Here is a 21,038-nt window from a genome sequence, read left to right as displayed (position 1 = left end):
TCCTTTCTCTCCCCCCATTTCTGTCCCACCATTTTTCCTTTCACCCCAACCGGTCGAGGCAGATGACCGCACATCTCTGAGCCTGGTTCTGTCAGAGATTTCTTCTTCTGTTAAGAGGGAGTTTTTTCTCTCCACTGATGCCTAGTGTTTGCTCATTGTGTGAACTGTTGGGGTTCTCTGCTCTCCTTGATGTTGTCTATGTACAGTGCCTTGAGATAATGTATGTTATGATTTGGCGCTATACAAATAAAATTGAATTGAATTGTTTGTGTCTAGGTGGTGAAGAAGTCGGGAACAGTAAACTCCTCCAACGCTGTAAGCAGTATGTCAACTCTGAGCCGGAATATCTCAGCACTGCTGGAGTTTCCCCTTGAGGACCACGGCATCCCCCACATTATCTCTGAGACCTCAGGTAACGTTTGGATTCATAGAACACATTTGTGGTAGCACAAAAATATGAATATGGAATGCTTCAAAAAAGTATAAACACATATTAAGAGGAGGCAAGATGACATTTGTGGATAGTGACATTGTGTTTGACACAATTAAAAAGTTGAAATAGCAGTAGTAGTTTCTGTCTCTTCCTGTGCCTTGTTCCTGGTCTTACAGTTAACTCTTTTATCTTGAGGGGACAGGGTCTCTGGTCCACTTCTGCCTTGTTTAGAAAGTTCATGTAAATATTAGGGGTGTCACTCTCTCCATTGTAAATTGAATGTTGATTGAAACGATGTCATGATTTTGACCTTCTGAAAGCAAAGGTGGAATTGAGGAATTAACCACGCCCCCAGTTTGACGTCCTGCATGCGTGCCAGAGGGGGGGAAACCGTGTCAGAGGTGTACAGTGTACACGTCACCTCCTCCGTGTAACTCAAACTGCTGCCAACTAACTATTATTAAAGTAATCATAACTGCTGGTTGCACACTGACCAAACTAGAACCCCCTCCCACCTCTCTGAAATCACCAGTGTGGAAATGTTCCCTGTGAGTTTTGTCAACAAGAAAACCACGGTGTGTAAGCTGTGTTATGCACATGTAGCATAGCATAGCACAGGACTATGCATGCAGTGTAAGGACATAGACCAAACTAGCTATAGGCTACTATTCCGTCCTCCTCTGGAGTGAAACTTCCTCAAAAGTCATAACTTGCACTATAGAATTGAGTTTGTAGCGTCAGACATGAGACCTTATTCAGGATTTCAACATTTACTGGTTATTGTTGATAAATTATTTAAATTTGACAATAAGGTGGATCAGAAACTCCTGTGTGCCAAATCTGTTTTTCCTTAGAATAAGCTTCTTACATGGACCTTTCCTTTTCAAACATGAGTAGATTGCACTGTCATGCAGAATTGTAGCTCCATTTTAATCTTTCTGTGCAGTGAGTGTGGGTGTTGGGGAGCCAGACTTCGTATTGGGCCAAATCTACCAGCTCTCCACCAGCCTGGCTCCAGAGGTGGCCAAATCCTGGGCAGCCCTGGCCAGCTGGGCTTACCGCTGGGGCAGGAAGGTGGTGGATAATGCCAGGTTAGTGGAACCAGTATTTTACCAGACAAGTTTCAGAAGTTAAAGATGTAACTCCCTGCTCATTTGTCATGCTGTAGGAAGTGATAATGGTATAAAAGTGTTGGAATGATTTATGTTTTATATTTTCATAGTAATCAGTACAATATACAGTGCACTGTATTTGTGCTGATGATGCTTTTTTCCTCAATAGCCAAGGGGAAGGATTGCCTCTGCTTCCTGTGGAGAAAAAAGAGGTAGAGGAGTTGTTACCTGAAACCACCAGTGAAGAAGACAAGGAGACCATCTTAAGCATTCTTGGACAGGCCATGTGTCGACCTACTGGCATACAGGTAGCGGGTTTAACTTTTGTATATCTGAACTTCTGTAGCATCCTTTATTTCCACAAATGTCTGTTTTACAAACATTTTTCTAACATTAAAGTCACTAAAGGACTTTTTGCAGCACATAACTTTTAAATGATGTTAAATAGAAACAATGTAAGCTCCGTCTGCGTGCACGTGATCCATCAACATCATAGCTCCGTCTGCGTGCACGTGATCCATCAACATCATAGCTCCGTCTGCCATGGCTCCGTCTGCAGCAATCCATACCCGCATGCGTGATCCATGCGTGATCCATCATCACGCCGTGATCCAGATCCATCAACGTCACAGCGTGATCCATGCACGTGATCCATCAACATCATAGCTCGTCTGCGTGCATGTGATCCATCAACGTCACAGCTCCGTGATCCATGCGTGATCCATCAACATCATAGCTCCGTCTGCGTGCATGTGATCCATCAACGTCACAGCTCCGTCTGCGTGCACGTGATCCATGCACGTGATCCATCAACATCATAGCTCCGTCTGCGTGTGGATTTAACGTGTACAGTTTACTGCATCTCGGGCTGCCAACATGGCGCTTCTTAGAAACCCAGTCATGTGAAGTCCAGGGCTCTATATTAAGAAACAGAGTGGTATGGAGCTAATAAGCTGATGGAAGAAGGGTCATTTACTTTAGTCGTTACAAATATTACTATTTTAAACAGACTCTCAAATGTAGGGTGTACAACATTACTGCAACAGTTGATGTGTTACTTACCTTTCCCAAATAATTGTCCTGGGTTCTCCAGATTGTGGTTGTGCCAGTTTTCACATAACTATGATACATAATTGAGTCTATTGTGTTGTGTATCAGGATGAGGACATGGCTCTGCAGCAGGAGGACGATGAAGATGACATGGTGGACATAATTGCGCGGCAGCTCACTGCTTCGTGTCCCTGGCTCGTGGATGCGGGTCAGCCTGTCACAGATGGTCTGATTCGAGTTTGGAGACAGGTGGTGGACCGTATCTTTGGACTCTACCAGGTCTCCTGCCAAGCATATTTCACCTTCCTCAAGTTGAATGCAGGACAGGTGAGATTCAGTGTGGGAAGCGATGTTGTAGACCTCAGCTGGTCTTTGCGTCCAGTCCTTCACGTTGTGTGTCTGTTGTGTATTTTAGGTTCCCATAGATGAGGATGACCCAAAGCTCCTGCTGTCCTGTCACAACAGCAAACAGAGCAATGATGATGTGATTGTCATGGCAACGCTACGTCTCCTGCGCCTGCTGGTTAAACATGCCGGTGAACTGAGGGAAGGACTTGAGTTGGGCCTGGCCTCGACCCCTACTGCACCCTGGAGAGGTTTGTCATACTCCCTATGACTTCTTTGTTTCCTGAGTTTAATGTCGGATTATATACTTAGATATGCAAGTTCTTACCTCAATGTCTGTCGAGATCAGTCATTTCTGTGTTGGGACCTATAGTTGCTATAGGCGTGGAGAGTCATTTTATTATTATTTCTAGTCCATTAGCCTTTCAGCATATACCTGTTCTTGTGTGTATTTTTGGTATGATTATAATCTATGTAAATAATATTAGTAGTTACAGAGATGATAGTAAAAAAAAGTCAGAAACTTTGTGAACATTTTTGCTTTGGTCACAGTTTATATTTTATATGTGACCCAAAATGAAATGACCATCATTTTCTGGGCTTCTGTTGTCAGTCATTTTTAATGGCTGGAGCACACTTATGCTTTAATATAATTTACATTGCTGCGTGTCCTCCTCAGGAATCATTCCCCAGCTCTTTTCCCGTCTCAACCATCCAGAGGCTTATATCAGGCAGAGTATCTGCAGCCTGCTGTGTCGAGTGGCCCAGGATTCCCCTCATCTGATCCTCTACCCAGCCATTGTGGGCTCACTTTCTCTTGGAGGAGAGGCTCAGAGTGCAGGTATTCTGTTCACTTCACTGTGCAGGTATTCTGTGCAGCTCCTTGATTAAATCCTTTGAAAGTGTCTGGAGAGTGAGCTCTTTTTGTTTTTGCAGTGCTGTGTTCTCCAGATTTAAATTATCTCTCTATTGTCCCATTCATGCTTTTAGGGAACATCTCACGCACGACTTTCACACAAAATTTAGCAGGTGTATTTGAGCTATTTTTAATAATTGATAACGAAATAAATCCACAGTTGATTATTGGTGTTAGGATTCTTTTAGAGTTAAAATAAGTTTCTCCTCCATCATTTTGGTATGTGTACAAAACATGTAAGAACATGGTGATGCTGAGGTTTGGGAAACACGGGACCATAACATTCTGATCTCACTGTGTTGCAGCACCAGAGTGGTTCAGGTCAGACTGGATGGTTTTGTGTCCTCTGCAACGTTCTCCTGTGGAGTGCCACAAGGTCCAATTCTTGGGCCTCTACTGTTTTGTCTGTATATCTTTCCGCTTCATTCTGTTCTCAGAAAACATGACATATCTTTTCAGTGCAAGAGCATTGCTTCAAACCTTGAAAATGGATTCCAGACAAACAGATCAGCTTCTTTCTATTCAGGCAGTTTGTGAAATGAAACCTGTTTTCTTGTTGCAGGTTTTTGAGAGATGAGATTTTAAAATAGAAAACTGCAATATACAAACAGATCTTTTTTGAACTCTCGTGACACATGACAAGGACATGTTAATACTGAACACATGTTTAATGATCATGATGTTTTGACAGGGAGTAAACTGCCCTCAGCTCTGCCCACCTTTCTGGGCAGTATGCAGGGAGAGGAAGAGGAGGAGGAGGAGGAGGAGGAGGAGGAGGAGCAGTCTGAAGGAGTTGGCCAAGAAGGAGCTCCAGAAGACCTGAGCACCTACTGCTCCAATCAAGACCAAGCGATGATGCAGCACTGCTATAGCCAGATTGTGGAGAAGCTGTCCTTAGCCAGCCCTACCATGGTGCTTCAGGTAGGGTACTGCATTCGGTCTTATCATTTCAAGAAGGGATGTGTGATATTATCAACACGTGTTGGAAAATATTGTCGGATATTGGCAAAGAGCCAAGAGATTAAAAATTTCAACTTTTTCTAGCACATCTGTAACGTTTGTGTTACAAGTACAGCCCAGGGGAAGCTGTCAGTCAGGCAGGGTGTGAACACGCCCACAGAGTCCTGAGACGTGGATTCATCAGGACAGCACCCGTCTGTGCTCTGATGGCTCCTGTGTTCTGTCCAGGTCCAGCAGCTGGTGGCCGAGCTGCGGAGAGTGACGTTACTGTGGGACGAACTGTGGCTTGGTGTGCTACAGCAGCAGCACATGCACGTGCTGCGCAGGATCCAGCAACTGGAGGATGAGGTCAAAAGAGTGCAGAACAACAACACACTGCGCAGGTGAGCTCCACCTCAGAGTAAAGACCATATAAGAAGCTGTCATTTATTATTAAATAAATGTATTATTATATTGTTTTTTATTTAACTGTGATTATACACTTGTACACCAAAAGACTTGGGGTACATGGGCAGGATATTCAATTTGTCAATAAACTAAATGTTACACACTGTCAACCCTGCTTTCACAAATATGAAATTACAACGATATTTATAATATATAACAATATTTGTTGTGACTGCCCTTTGCCTTCAAACGAAAGTCAGTGATTTTGTAGGGTTATAGTCCGGTGAATGATTAACCAATTAGAGCATTTTTCCCACCATAGTACTGTATGTAAACCACTGAACACGATCATATTTAATAATGCTTCGTATTCCCAGTCACCTTGTTTCACATGCAGTATTTTTTGGGCTGCAGGGATGAAAAGATTGCCATCATGCGTGAGAAGCACTCCGCTCTGATGCGTCCGGTGGTTTTTGCCCTGGATCATGTCTGCAGCATCACTGCAGCTCCAGCAGAGACGCCACATGAGACATGGTTCCAGCAGACGTATGGTGATGCCATCACCTCTGCCCTGGAGCGCCTGAGAAACCCTGCCAACCCCGCCAACCCCGCCAGCAGCTGGCTTCCTTTCAAACAGGTGTGTGTGTGTGTGTGGGTGTATCTCTACATGTCCTTGATTCACTTATGACGCTTTTCCACTACACAGTTGCACCATGACTCGGCACGGCTCGACTCTACTGGTATTGTCTTATATTGCTATAGTACCTATAGCTATAACTATAGCACCACTGCATGAAACTGCAGTGACGTTATTTTATACGCGAGACACTCAAACTTACATTAGACTAGTTAATGAAAAAGATTTGTTCACAAAGTAGTTCAGTACTTCTTGTATGACCTGTGCACTAGGGTTGTAAAGTCCCGGTCGACTGGTCCGTTTATGAGTCCATACGTTCTGGTTCGACACAAATTCAGATAAGTCGACTTGTTGCCGTGTTAATTTCATACAGTCTATGGTTAATTTGATTTAATGTACCAAGTGCTAATGGGGGTGTTTTCAGAGCACCCCTTTTCCACAGGTAAGTTTGTCTTCAGAGAACACCCCCCTGTTTTCAGTATTTTGGATTAGCCCAACCCACAGGAGACAGATGGATTGTTTTATTTCATGTTGAGCTACAGTCAGTCGTCCTCTAACATCCATGTCACAGGCGTCACAGTGTGGCAGCATTTTACAAAAATAGATGGCGATAAAAAAGTCAAATGCAAAGTTTGCCAACAACAGTTTTCATATCACAGCTCGACTACAAACATATCATATGAACACGCTAAGCTAACATGTCTGTGTCATGTTGCTCCGTCTGTTTTGAGTACATGATCAAATCAGAATTAGCATATTTCAATGTTTTAGTCTAATAATCATTGATTAGTTTTATAACCGCAGGCGCACTCGCCCGCAACAACGGCAGCGATCTACAGTATTTGTGTCTCAGCCACGAAGCTGAGCTCCTGTGTTCAGTGTCTCTGTGTGAGGACATGAGACAAATCATCTAAATATTCCTCAGCAGTTCTATCATGAGTTGACATACTATATTATCGGAAATCATGGGTTATGATTTTGTGCAGATGCACGTGATGCAAAATACCCTCAGAGCTGTCAGACTCTGTCGACCCCAGAGGAGTATTTACAGTATTTGAAAGTATATTTTATGATTTTCAAAGGCAACATTTGGATTTATATAATTTATATTAAGCCATGCGCATGCACGTCCACCCATAACACCCATAATTCGCCATAAATCGTCATAAATATTGACCATAATAGAAAAGCGCCCCAGATAATATTCATTGATTGGAAGTGACCGGAAAATCATGTCAAACACAGAGACAAGAGGAAGTTCACACAATCTGAAATCGAGGTGAAAAAAAGATTTTATACAAAAGTTTAGATGAGGATGATACAGTTAACATAGGAAATCGCTCTGCTCTTAAATATACTTGACCAGGTTCAAGTGCTTGGTCTTCTATTAAACATAAATGACTTCTTAGACATCTTCTACTTCATATATATCTTCTTTTTTCTCTTCCATCCAAGGACAAGCATTAGATGATAGTCTCGGACTTACTTTTAAAATAGTAAACGGTATAACAAGCACGGTAGGTATCAAAGGTTGGTATTCACGAGCTAGCCCTATATTCTGTAAATGCTGGTGTCTATAAAACATTCATGCAAACATCGCCTGTAAGCTTGATTCTAGTGTTTGCCCTGGTCAGATCATGATGAGTCTACAGCAGAGAGCTCAGAAGCGAGCCAGTTACCTGCTTCATCTCAGTGAGATCAGCCCTCGTCTGTCATCGATGAACACAACAGAGATCGCCCTGCCAGGAGAGGTGTCTGCGTCAGACGCAGTCACCATACAGAGCGTTGGCAACACGATCACCATCCTGCCCACAAAGACCAAGCCCAAGAAGCTCTTCTTCCAGGGATCAGATGGACACAAGTACCCTTACCTATTTAAAGGTAAGAGACCAACTTGCAGAAATGAACATGAGTGGGGAATTAACAAATGTTCTTGAACGTTAACTAACCAAACTTTCAGCTCAGTAGAAAAAAGTCTTAACTAGTTTATTTAAGGTATTTATCAGGTTTACAAACTTCATTTTCTCTTCACAGAGCAGTTGTGTAATGCTGAGATAAAGAGGTCGACATATTCACAGCTCATAGTGGTTGTGTCCATGCCAAATAAAAAAAAGGCAGTAATGAAACGTTACAAATGTGCCTTAAAACACCAAAGAGACAACAAACACCGTCTTGTGTCTGTAATATCAAATGAGTCAATATTTTGTGTGTCTCAGGTCTGGAGGATTTGCATTTGGATGAGCGCATCATGCAGTTCCTGTCCATTGTCAACACCATGTTCACTAAGATCAACCAGCAGGAGCAGCCACACTTCCATGCCCGCCACTACTCTGTCACCCCCCTTGGTACCCGATCTGGTCTGATCCAGTGGGTGGATGGAGCGACGCCACTGTTTGGCCTCTACAAGCGCTGGCAGCAGAGAGAGGCTGTGCTGCAAGCCCAGAAGGTAACGTTCTCACACAGGGAAATGAAACAAGGAAACATCAACATGTCACCAGGTTTATTCTCAGACCACCTCTCCTGTAGCTAATCCACATTCTCCCCCAGGCCCAAGACTCTGTCCAGCAACAGCCGGTTCCTCCAGTACCCCGTCCTAGTGAGCTCTACTACAGCCGCATTGGTCCAGCACTAAAGGCCGTGGGGCTCAGTCTTGATGTGACGCGGCGAGACTGGCCTCTCAGTGTGATGAAGGAAGTGCTGAAAGAGCTGATGGATTCTACTCCCTCCAACTTACTGGCCAAAGAGTTGTGGTGTTCCTGCACAACGCCCAGTGAGTGGTGGAGAGTCACTCAGGTAACCAACCGTGTTAGAAGAGGCCAACAAGCACTGTGAGTGGTTGTCACGGCTAGAAAAAGGAGAAGTTTAAATACAGACGTTCATCTTTTTAAACAAGTCTCGTGAGATACTTGAAGTAAATGTGTCATTCTGTTAAAAAGGGCTGAAGTGTGGGATGACTGTTCTGTGTGACTGATGTTGACTGTTCTCTGTGACTGATGTTGACTGTTCTCTGTGACTGATGACTGTTCTCTGTGACTGATGTTGACTGTTCTGTGTCTGATGACTGTTCTGTCTGACTGTCTGATGTTGACTGTGACTGATGTTGACTGTTCTCTGTGACTGATGTTGACTGTTCTGTGACTGATGTTGACTGTTCTGTGTGACTGATGTTGACTGTTCTGTGTGACTGTTCTGTGTGTGATTCTGTGTGACTGATGTTGACTGTTCTGTGTGACTGATGTTGACTGTTCTCTGTGACTGATGTTGACTGTTCTGTCTGACTGATGTTGACTGTTCTGTCTGACTGATGTTGACTGTTCTCTGTGACTGATGTTGACTGTGTCTGATGTTGACTGTTCTGTGTGACTGATGTTGACTGTTCTGTGTGACTGATGTTGACTGTTCTGTGACTGATGTTGACTGTTCTGTGTGACTGATGTTGACTGTTCTCTGTGACTGATGTTGACTGTTCTCTGTGACTGATGTTGACTGTTCTCTGTGACTTTTCTTCATCGCTGCAGTCGTATGCCAGATCCACAGCTGTCATGTCAATGGTAGGATACATCATTGGCCTCGGGGACCGTCACCTTGACAATGTGTTGATTGACATGTCCACTGGAGAGGTGGTGCACATCGACTACAATGTATGCTTTGAAAAAGGTAAGTCTACAAAAGTGACATTTTGTGAATATACTCACCCACACACACACACACAAAGCAAATGAGCCTGATTTAGACTCTTATGCAAAACTGTCCTCACGTCACACCCATAGAATTGTCTTGTGTTGGAATAGAGTCATATTTTGACTGACAGTCAGTGTCTTCATGTAGATTGATCATCTTCATCATCATCGTCCTCGCTTTACTCTCTTGATTGTGTCGAGCAACAGTCTTCAGTAAAAAGTAACTTCAAAATCTCTTCTCTTGTGTCGGGTACTGAAGCTGGATTCGGACGCCTCTCGGTTGGTGTTTAAGAGAAAGTGTGTTATTGGTTATTCAGTTTCCGTGGTGAGGTTTTGCAACTGGAAGTTCATTTTTCATTATTTTCATTTGAAAGTGGTAAATACACGGCAGTGCAGACACAAAATGCAAATTAGAGAGATGATAAACAAGTTGGACAATATTTTGTGTACAAATGTTTAAAGATTGACTTCAGCCACTGACATCGACCTCCTGTAGTTGCAGAGAAACTGGCAACATTTGCTGTTCCAGCTGAAATGACTGAAAACATTTGCCGAAGCACAAATTGAAAATGTGATTCTTTCAAATTTTGAGGTGTTTATTATCACAAGTGTTGAGCAATAGATTTTCAGCCTAATCAGCCTTTAGACTTTTTTTTTCCATAAAACATTAATGTATATATTGTATACATATATAATCTGCCATCATAACGGTCTTATTTCCTGTGTCACTAGGCAAGAGCCTGCGGGTGCCAGAGAAGGTTCCATTCAGGATGACCCACAACATTGAGACTGCACTGGGAGTCACTGGGGTGGAGGGCATCTTCAGACTGTCCTGTGAACAGGTCACTGTCATGTCACACGTTACACACAGCTCGTGTATAGGAACTTTGTTTTGCTGCTGAAGTGAGTCACGTCGTTTCATTTCAGGTGGTTCAAATGATGCGCCGGGGCAGAGAGACACTTCTGACCCTGCTGGAAGCCTTTGTCTATGACCCCCTGGTGGACTGGACTGCTGGGGGTGAGGTGGGCTTTGCTGGTGCAGTTTATGGAGGAGGAGGAGGACAGCAGGCCGACAGCAAGCAGAGCAAGAGGGACATGGAGCGAGACATCACACGCTCTCTCTTCTCCTCCAGAGTGGCTGAGATTAAGGTACAGTCACGACAGATTATCAGCTGGTGTTGTACAATTCTCGACCCTGTTTGATGGTTTCTCTGTATGGGTTTGGCTTGTTCTCTTTGTGTGGGCATGGGCTTTCTCTGGGTTCTCTGGTTTACTCCCACAATCCAAAAACATGCACAGGTTAATTGGACACTCTGTGATGGGCTTCTGAGCTGTTGCCCTGTGTTAGTTGGGATTGGTGACAGTCATGTGGAGGATGAATAATGAATGTTTTAAGTCTGACAGTAAGTAACACCTGTGCACGTCAATGTGATTAAATGGTGAAATTCAACGCACACCGTCAATATACTCTATTTGTTTGTTAACGTTTAATTTCACATCAAAGCCAGGCATTCTGACTTTTCTTTTTCTTATGTGAACGGTTTGGAGTGAAGCTAATCATAAGAAAGCCAGACACATACGAGAATACTGAGTGTGTGGCTGCTGTGCAGGTGAACTGGTTTAAGAACCGGGATGAAATGCTGGCAGTGCTGCCACAGGTGGAAGAAGCTGTGGAGGAGTACCTGGTCCTGCAGGAGCTGCTTTTCCAGGGCGAGAAACTGCAAGGCAAACTACAGGAGGAGATAGCCTTCCTGGAGGGAGCAGAGAACCATCCTGACCATCTCATCCTCACGCTGGAGCAAAGGTCTGAGTCCACACTACATATATTACCAGCTGTCAATCAGTGAAAAAGCCCTAACGTGTGTATATATATACATATACATATACACACACACACACACACACACACACACATGTATGTATATATGTATTTGTGTGTGTGTGTGTGTATATATATATATGTATATTTGTGTGTGTGTGTGAGTGTGTAATACTGTGATCAACTGTGTTTAAATCTCTATAATCAGTGATCTGCTGTAATATAAATGAATAACTAGTTGCAGTTTCTGTCATACAAATGCCGTAAATATATACAGTAGCTCCATATCCTGACGGCTCCCTCTGTTTGTTTGCAGATATTCTGAACACACTCAGCTGCAGTCACGGCAGCGGACTGTGCAGGATGCCATTCAGAGCAAATTGGCTGACCTGGACCAGTGGATCTCACAGTACCAGGCAGCATTTACCAACCTGGAGGCCACTCAGCTCGCTAGCCTGCTGCAGGACATCAGCAGCCCAATAGATCTCGGTAAGAATATGATGCAGGATGAGCAGTCTACAAAAGAACCACTAGGTTTTTCTTTTCATTCCATGAGGTTTGTTTTTTGTTGTATTGTCTCATTTATGACGGTGTAATGAATGCACATGTGGGTAAAAATGTCCTTTGGCCCGTGCTGATTTCTCTTGGTTGGATGATGAGAAAGCTGAAGGGAGGGAATAGCAGGTTTGATTTGACCTTCGGACCTGGTAGAGAAGGCACACTAATGTACGGGGTATGGAACGGGGGTGGAGTGGCTCAGTGGTTAAGACCCTACCTTGTGTACCAAAGACATCATGGTCGCAAGTTCGATTCCACCCCTGGCTAATTGTACTTGATTCCATTGTAAGTCGCTTTGGATAAAAGCGTCTGCTAAATGACATGTAATGTAATGTAATGTGAGTTAAAATCATCTCATTTTGTAATGCAACACTGGATAAACTGCTGCCGTCTTTTGTCTTTTAATCCTGAATGTTTGGTGCTTTTTCTGGATGACATATAATTAAGAATCAACCAGTCAATCAAGTGGTGTGCACTAGAGCTGATTGATCGATTATTAATCGATTACTAAATTAATCGACAACTATTTTGATTAGGGATGCACCGATATGACTATTTCCATCCGATACCGATATCCGATATCAATATTGCTGCTATGGCCGATAACCGATATCTACCGATATCGATATATGTTTTTTAAAAAAAAAGTTTCTGAGATGATAAAAGTTTGTACAGAATGAAAATCATGCAAGCTGAATTTTTGAATGTCTTTCTTTATTTTCAAAACATGTTTTACCTCCAAATAACAAGGTCACATAAAACACAAGTAACCAACTACAAGTAAAGGTTTTTAGAAACCTTTACCACTTGTAGCAAGTGTGTAACTAAATTAAAGTACAGTTTAACTCCCTCAACTCACTAAACTCCTGTGAGAAAGTTTGGATCATAAATTACAAACATGAACATAAGTAAAAATAATACCCTGCCAAAGTTACTGTAACCGAGATAAGGGCGTCTATACTGGGTACGTAAATAAAGTCAACAACCCTTCCTCCCGGCAACAACAACCGCGCCACTTCCCTTAACAATAAAACTACACAACAAATATGAGAAACAATACCTGACAAGCTCTACTAAGAGCTGCCTTAATAAAAGAAAACATGTTAAAATACTTTATCAAACTTGCCAGTATTCATGGCAACCAGATATTTATTCAATTGCAAAACATCGGAAAAGTAGCGCCGACTTGGCAGGTTGTTGCGGGGTTCAATATGCGCTATCAACCGTCGGAACCCTCGGCTGGTCGTCAAGAGCAATCATTTCCATTACCTTGATCGTTATTGCCCTGGCCACTGTCTTCCTTTGGTCGAGTCCCAGCTGCGCTGCTTTCTTTTTTGTCTGCCGCCTAATGTTACTGGCGTTAGCTTCCTGTCGTTGTTTGTGTACTTCAGGGTGGCGGTTTTTCAAATGACATAATCAAATTTGTGGTATTGAATGACTTGACACGGAACACTCCTCGCATTACCTTTGTATCTTCTATTGACACCCTGAAAAATCGCCCACACCGCTGACATTCTCTCTCCTCAACACACACACACACACACACACACACCTTGTGCTGCGCTTGCGTCACTGACACTGTCCCCTTCCCGACACACATACACAAACAGCAATTAGACGGGTATAAACATCAGTTGTTAAAATTGGCGCAGTTGCACCGATGCCGATATGTTAAAACATGACGAACATCGGCCGATACCAATATTAATGCCGATATATCGTGCATCCCTAATTTTGATAATCAAAATCAATTGATCCATCTTTGATCAATTGATTTTCCGTAGTGGCTCGATTCACAGGGGCAGCTAAATACTTCTCATGTGTTGACATTTGCGCTTATCCACTTGTGCTTATCATAAGTGTTATATTGAATTAATATGTGAAATATAGCAAAATGTGACCATAAATCTGGTGTTATCTGAAATACAAGGTAATAGCTGTATTTTAAGATCATGTAATACAAAGAGAGTTAAGATGACATCACCTCAGAGGCACAGAGAACATGTACATGGCTTTATAGTCGGTTCTCATGTGTAACACAGAAAGTGTCTGTGGAAAGACAAATGTGGCCTTGGGTCTTAGAGCAGGAAGATTGTAAATCAGTGTGGTGTGGGCCTTACTCAGGCTGCACTGAGCACGTACTAGGTTGAAGGTGATTTGACACATTTGTGCTGTAAGAAAAAAAAAAAACCCATCTGTACAGATCCAGATTTGATTTCACCCTCCTTGAGCTGTGCATGTTCATCTGTGTTCTTCCAGGTCCTCCGAGCTATGTGCCGGCTACGGCCTTCCTGCAGAACGCAGGTCAGGCCCACCTGATCAGCCAGTGTGAGAGCCTGGAGGCGGAGCTGAGCTCCCTGCTGCAGCAGCGCCGTGGGGCCCTGCACGGTTGTTTAGAACAGCTGCACAGTTATGCTACAGTGGCTCTGCTGTACCCACGGGCGATGCTGCTGCACCATCGCGTCCACCAGTGGAAGACGTGGTTGGAGGAGCTGCTGAGAGACATGACCGTGGAGCACTGCCAACACGTATACAGACAGTAAGGAACTACAACATGCTTTTCACTCTGAATGTGTCATGGCCACCAGTCAGTATCATCTCCCCCTCCCTCTGCAGGTATGAGTCGCTGTTTGCCCCCCAGCTTCCTGCTGCTTCCTGCCAGTTCTTGTCCAGCATGGAGCTGACTCTGCAGCACCATGTTGCCGACACCAACGAGTGCGTGGTTCACCAAGCAGATCGACTGAAGGCCGAGGGTACGACTGCAGCAGACTGTGAGGAGCAGCTCCAGGAGATAGAACACTGCATCACAGTCTTCCTGCGGGAGAATGGAGAGCAGGGCTCCCTGAGCCTGGCTGGAGTCCTCACCTCTGCCCTGTCCACACTCTGCAGGTTCTGTATTAATGTTTGTTTATAAATTTAAAATTTAATTTATGCAGATTTAATGCTGCAGTAGAAAGAAAGGATACTTGTGTAGTTATTCATTTATAATTCAGATGAGCCTTTCAGTTTTTGGAGCCCTGATGTTTCCAATACATGTGTTAGCACTAGGCTTCTGTAGTTGTGTTGTAGAACTGGCAAAATGAAGAACAGACAATGTCACCATGTTCTGTTCCTTTTCCAGGCGAAACCTAGTGATGGAGGGCGCGGCAGCCAGCGCCGGACAGAAGCTGGTGGACCTGACATCTCGGGATGGGGCGTGGTTTTTGGAGGAACTTTGCAGTATGATTGGAAATGTCAGCGCCTTGACAACACTGCTCCAACGGTGCCCACTTCTGCCACATGACTTGGATCTGCCTGCACCTTCAGCTACAGCACAGGCCATGTACCTGGCCAATGCTGTGTACACCTGCTTACAGGTAAACCCTTCACACACCGACGACTACAGGAACTGTGTCCTCTGGATGAAAACAAGCAACTGATGTGTCTCCCTGTTATCTGCAGGAACTGAACACCAACTTCCGTCAGATCATCTTCCCCGAGGCTTTACACTGTATGATCAAAGGAGAGCCCACTCTGGAATCCATGTTAGCAGAACTGGAGCAGCTGGTGGAGCAGTGCTCTGATGGTCTTGGCTTTCAGGGCCTGGTCGACGGTCTGCAGGCCACCACAGGCGTGGAGCATGATGGCCACAACCCCTGTTACCACATCTCCAGGTCAGTAGCCACTGTTACTGTGTGCTAGTATTCAGTGTGATCACACACACACACACACACACACACACAGTACACTTCCTGTCTTCCCTTAGTGCACTGTTTATTGTTTACAGCGAAATTAATGTTATACCAAGAACAAGCAGTGAAAAGTCACATGAGAGATCTTTGATTAGGTGTACACACATAATAAACTTGAATCGGCATGTTTGTCTGAACTACTGCAAATGAATAGGATTTCATGCAGAAATGATGCTTGTTTGGAACTAGAATTCTACAAGTCCAACATAATTCTATGTTAATGTAAGTGCTCTATCTATATGACTCTGACCCTGGCATGTTTCTAATTAATGTGGTCATGTGGTTTGTCCACGTCTACAGGCCCAAAATAAACAAGGAAACACAACATTGACCAGAGTCTGGTTAACAAACTCTTCCAGGATTTCACATTTTTTATTTTTACCTGAGGCTAATTATCCACCACAATTGTTACTTGGCTGCCGCTTAAATGAAGGCTTTCAGCAGATCCAGGTTTATGATCAGAGTTTAGTGTTTACTGCAATTCTCACATGGTTGTTGTTGTTGTTGTATGTATGACATTAAGAGTGGAAATAGCCTGAGAAAGCTTCCTGAAGTGTGTTGATGTGCTCAGGATGCTGCGTGCTCAGTACTCTGAGCTGATCCAGCCTCGCAGCGTAGATGGACCAGGCCAGGAGACACCAAAGATGTCTGCAGGTCAAATGTTGCTGGTAGCCTTTGATGGCATGTTCAGCCAACTAGAGACGGCCTTTGGACAACTCACAGAGAAGGTACTCAACATTTTTGTATAACTTGTTTTAATTATAAAAAAACCCACTTAAACAAAGACAATTAATTTAGTTATCGATGAACAATTGTCTATTTAATTTGGCCTCACACTTACTCTAGCCAATATCTGAGCTTGTTGATCTATTTCTGCTTTATGTTATTTGACATGTTGTTTTTATGTTAAATGACTTTGTTCAGCACTGCACCCTGACATTAATGTGCCAAGACTACTGTCACAGCAGTCGTCAAATTAACACATGTATTCACAAGCAATTCTTATATGTATTTATTTTTGATGAAATGTGATGAATACAAACACAACACTATTTCACATCGCTGCTCCTCGTCCTCAGCTGAGTTCTCTGGAGGTGCCGCCAGCCTGGAGGAAGGTTGACGTTCTGAGGGAGGCTCGGGGCTCGCAGCTCCATTTGTTCGACAGCCAACACCAGTGGCAGCTGATGAAAGAAGTATTCTTCCTCAAGAGACTGCAAACCATCCAGGATTTCTTCAGGCTCTGTTCCTCCTTTGCTCAGACTCTGTCCGGTGAGAGCTCTTCATTTACCGCATGTAATCTAAGTGCTGAGTCATAGTGAATACCTTATCACCGTGTGACCGTATCTAAAGTCTAAGAGCATCTCTCATGTCACGGTATAGATCTAATGTTGACATATTTCCCAGCTCTACAGTGAACAGACCTCTGTGTGGATGTGGAAATAATGACTCAGGCTTAAACCCTCAGGATGAACCCATCAATCACACACACAATACTTGATTCTTAATATGAATTCCTGTATTTCTCTTGTATTCCATATATCTATTATTTTCTATTATATCACGTTGCATAGAGCGTTTCTCAGGCAGAGTGTGACAGAGCTCATGTGTGCAGGTACTTGTCCCTCGGCTGACGACGTGCTGCCTGCGAATGGGCCAGTTGGTCTTGGAAAGCCTCTGTACCAACGGCCCAGCTCCACAGGGTCAGGGGGGTCAGGGGTGGCCGTGGTGAGTGAGGAGCAGATGACTCACCCCATCAAGGCCTTCACAGCAGAGTTCTTTCAGCAGATGCTCATGGGTCTGCCCAGCCAAGCCCTGGGTTTGGTCATCTGTAGCACGGTGTCTGCTCTCGGCCTTGACGTCATCACCCAGGTGGAGGCTAAAGACTTTGGTGCAGACAGTAAGGTAGGATGTGTGCATGTGAGTATAAATGCCATTGTGTAAATGCTGTGTTATTGGACACATCTTTTCAGTGAAGCACAGAAAACCCCATACATGCTCTCACCTGAGTATAAACAAGGAAACAACTGAGTTAGCCGCTTAGCAAGAGGCTCACCTTATTAAGTATTTGCCTGCTTAAGTTTATGAATCTCACTGTTAGATTGATTCACTGTTAGACTTTCACTCACTCCTACACCAGAGTCCATAGAGAAAATGTGTGATTTTAGCTGCATGTTTGTATGGGGCTGCTGATGATGTTTTATTTCACTTTAAAAGTCAGACTAAAGAATTTGAAACACATGTGGATTTAATGATGGAGGCAGCAGTGGATTAACAACCTATGATTACTTAGTGATGAGCAGTTTAAAAAGCAACACAAACTTCAGTTTCCAGTCATGTGATGAGTGTTCTCGTCACTGAAGACGACTTGACTCTTCTTTGGAGAATTGTTTTAAAGCTATTTGAGCATCTGGGGTTCATGTCGGGCCATAGCGCCCCAGCTCTGCAGGGTCTTCATGTACTGCCTGTCCCGTCTCTGAAGGTGTCCCTGGACGAGCTCTGTAAGAAGTCAGTAGAGCAGAGCCTGTCGTCAGGCCGAGTCTCTCAGCTGCTGCTCAACAGAGCCACGGTGCTGGCCTCCTCCTACGACACAGCCTGGAAGAAACTGGACCTGCTGAGGAGACTGGACGCCATCCTGGATACTGCTAAGGCCAGTTCACAGAGGAGCCAGCTGCACATGGCCATGTTCCAGGTAGACGCAGAAACAATTCATCCATTATTAATCGATTACTAAATTAATGGACAACTATTTTGATAATCGATTCATCGGTTTGAATCTTTTTTCATGATTAAAATGAGATTTCTGATTGTTTAAGTTTCTTAAATGTGAATATTTTCTTAATTTCTTTGCTCTGGAGAACAAAGAAATCATTAAAATTGAATCACTATGGTTTGTGGACAAAACAAGACATTTGAGAACATCATCATGTCCAGGTTACACCAATCAACATTTTTTAATATTTTCTGAGATTTTATGGACCATGGATTACAGTTGATGAAAAGTCTGAAACACTTGATTACAGTTGATGAAAAGTCTGAAACACTCGATTACAGTTGATGAAAAGTCTGAAACACTTGATTACATTGAAACAAAATATGACGTATTCCAAGAAAACCATTCAAGAAACTGTTATTGCTGCGTGTCATGAGACATTGTTGACACTCCAGTTTCTTAACACATTATGTTAAGGAAAAATAGGTTTAAGGTTTTCATCCCACTGGCTCTTTAGTCACTGAATACAACATGACGGACGAGTGAGATACTTTGAAGTTGGGTCATTGACTGAATCTATTAGCTCTATCACCAACAGCTCTTGTTTGTACTTTTAGTGGCAGCACGAGGATGTTCTGAGTCCCAATAATCAGCCCGTCAGTGTGAGCATCCCTCCTCGCTCCATCATCCTCAGCAATATGAAGAAGAAGCTGTACAAGCTGAGTCAGGACGAGGGAGCAATTGTTTCCATACAGGTCAGTAAAACACTGTCATGTGACTCATTCATCACTAATACATCTGTATGCACAGATGTTTAACACACAAGAACACGTTTAAGTGAATCTGCTAAAGCAGCTTTTTGTTCACCTGGAACTAGCGTTCTGGGAGCCCTGTTTTTGTGAAAAAACCTTTTTGGTTTTGAGTTTACAACCAATACATGTTTACTTTTGACTAAAGAACCACTGTTTCTATTGATTTCACATCCTTAAAGAAGTATGCCCACCTTATTTTTGTGTCACCAAGCAAATTCACACCCGTTCTTGTCCTGTGTGACTGGCTGGTGTCTTCAGGAGAAGCTAGCATCTCTGGAGGCTAGCATCGAGCAGCGTCTGAAGTGGGCTGGAGGAGCTAACCCAGCGCTGGCCCCAGTTCTGCAGGACTTTGAGATGACCATCAGGGAGAAACGTAATATGGTGGCAAGAGAGAATCAGCGTACCAGCCAGGTAACGTACAGTAGCGTCCATTTGTCTCAGTTAGTCTCAGGTTTGTTTTCCTGAGGCGACTCAATCTCAAACATGCCGAAAACAGTTTGTGTGGTGGAGCAGAGGTACAGAAGAGAGACATCTCTGCATCGCTGGCTGACAGACTTTGCACTTACACTGCCAAAATGAAGCAGTGGATGGTGAAATTAGCACCTTTACATTACTGCCTGTAGGAGCCAGAGTCATGTATTACAGTTATTTGACCCAGGAGTGAATGCATGTAGAACCATTTCACAATGCAGATGCAAGAACATGCATGCATGTTTGTTTGTTTGTTTTTTATCAGCTTTTTAAAAACCACTGTCGCCTCCGTTTTTTAGGTCACCTTCTTGTGTTCCACCATCCTGAACTTTGAAGGTCTTCGGACTCGATCTCCCGAGGCCCTCAACATGGACGCAGCTCTGTTTGAGCTGCTGAAGCGCTGCCAGCAAACCTGCTCTTATGCTGCTCAGTTTAGCAGCGCAGTTTCTCCACTGGAGCTGCAACTACTGCACAGGCTGGTAGGTTTCCTCTTATTCATGTTTTATATCACATTTGTAAATGAGTACAATTCCATTAAAAGCCCTGTGTCATAAATGTTAAGAAGCTTCTATGGAATAATAATTATCATGTCACAGTATGAAGGATTTCAACTCTTTTTTCTTTTGCTGGTTTAGATACTTGGGCTTCAATTGAAGCTGATTTTCATTCATTTTATTAAAAAGATCCTTGTTTTTCTGAAAGATTTTTGAGTGAATGCCATTAAAACAAGTGTAGCTCACATTCTCTTCTTGACAGCTGTTAAATGAAATGAAACATGTCCTGCTTGTTTGGTTTAGTACAGTTTTCTTTCTTTTAGGTTTGACATGTGAATAAGTCCCGTTTAAGTAGCCAGGATGAAGGATATCACTCTTGTTGTTGCATGTCACTGCTATTACAGGTTCTAAATTCTATATCTATCTTTGGTTCTCTTTGTACAGACCCCATTGTTGGACCTGCCCATCGGCAGTCCTGATTGGCTGAGCTGTGCCCAGAGGCAGCTGGTGGAGGAGCTGAGCGTTGAGCGGAGGACTCAGGAGGAGCGAGAGCAGCAGCTGGAGTCCTGTGGAGAGACACTGCAGCTCCTGGTTGACTCCATTAAAACCATTCTCTCCAACCACAACCGGCAGCTGGCCGATGTCAAACACCTTTTGAGAGCCATGGCTAAGGTATGCTGTTGTCTTGTAACTGTGCTTAAATTTAGTTATTAGGGCTGGGCCATGTGTTGATATTAGTGCTGTCAGTTATTAACGGCGTTAACACAAACGTTCCGTCGTGAGTGGATGGCGAGCGAGCGCTGTGTGCTTCTCCGTCTCCAACGCAACCTGGATCATTTCATCCACGTCATGATGTCTGCAGTGTTACCAACCAAGCCGGCAGACCACCAACCGTAGTAAGGAGACCACCGAAGACCGCTAGC

At 43.6% G+C, this 21,038-nt stretch overlaps 1 protein-coding gene across 2 annotated transcripts in view; it reads left to right on the top strand.

Annotated features, from left to right (window-relative positions):
* smg1 (SMG1 nonsense mediated mRNA decay associated PI3K related kinase) overlaps positions 1 to 21,038 on the top strand; it is a 50,548-nt gene that overhangs the window by 23,501 nt on the left and 6,009 nt on the right. For both annotated transcript variants that reach the window (XM_044051578.1, XM_044051579.1), the window contains exons 31-59: positions 277 to 412; positions 1,380 to 1,524; positions 1,715 to 1,853; positions 2,704 to 2,922; positions 3,011 to 3,191; positions 3,620 to 3,781; positions 4,548 to 4,777; positions 5,045 to 5,199; positions 5,618 to 5,840; positions 7,475 to 7,721; positions 8,057 to 8,286; positions 8,388 to 8,633; positions 9,359 to 9,497; positions 10,253 to 10,362; positions 10,448 to 10,669; positions 11,131 to 11,324; positions 11,656 to 11,828; positions 14,157 to 14,436; positions 14,514 to 14,786; positions 15,019 to 15,253; positions 15,339 to 15,550; positions 16,200 to 16,356; positions 16,708 to 16,897; positions 17,241 to 17,530; positions 18,108 to 18,317; positions 18,956 to 19,093; positions 19,409 to 19,561; positions 19,921 to 20,100; positions 20,560 to 20,787. In XM_044051578.1, coding sequence (XP_043907513.1) covers positions 277 to 412; positions 1,380 to 1,524; positions 1,715 to 1,853; positions 2,704 to 2,922; positions 3,011 to 3,191; positions 3,620 to 3,781; positions 4,548 to 4,777; positions 5,045 to 5,199; positions 5,618 to 5,840; positions 7,475 to 7,721; positions 8,057 to 8,286; positions 8,388 to 8,633; positions 9,359 to 9,497; positions 10,253 to 10,362; positions 10,448 to 10,669; positions 11,131 to 11,324; positions 11,656 to 11,828; positions 14,157 to 14,436; positions 14,514 to 14,786; positions 15,019 to 15,253; positions 15,339 to 15,550; positions 16,200 to 16,356; positions 16,708 to 16,897; positions 17,241 to 17,530; positions 18,108 to 18,317; positions 18,956 to 19,093; positions 19,409 to 19,561; positions 19,921 to 20,100; positions 20,560 to 20,787 — 5,697 coding nt within the window. The remainder of the gene's footprint in view (positions 1 to 276; positions 413 to 1,379; positions 1,525 to 1,714; positions 1,854 to 2,703; positions 2,923 to 3,010; positions 3,192 to 3,619; positions 3,782 to 4,547; positions 4,778 to 5,044; positions 5,200 to 5,617; positions 5,841 to 7,474; positions 7,722 to 8,056; positions 8,287 to 8,387; positions 8,634 to 9,358; positions 9,498 to 10,252; positions 10,363 to 10,447; positions 10,670 to 11,130; positions 11,325 to 11,655; positions 11,829 to 14,156; positions 14,437 to 14,513; positions 14,787 to 15,018; positions 15,254 to 15,338; positions 15,551 to 16,199; positions 16,357 to 16,707; positions 16,898 to 17,240; positions 17,531 to 18,107; positions 18,318 to 18,955; positions 19,094 to 19,408; positions 19,562 to 19,920; positions 20,101 to 20,559; positions 20,788 to 21,038) is intronic.

Source organism: Solea senegalensis, linkage group LG19 (assembly GCF_019176455.1).
Source record: "Solea senegalensis isolate Sse05_10M linkage group LG19, IFAPA_SoseM_1, whole genome shotgun sequence".
In the NCBI taxonomy this organism is placed as follows: domain Eukaryota; kingdom Metazoa; phylum Chordata; class Actinopteri; order Pleuronectiformes; family Soleidae; genus Solea; species Solea senegalensis.
This window is presented reverse-complemented; position numbering and strand designations above follow the sequence as displayed.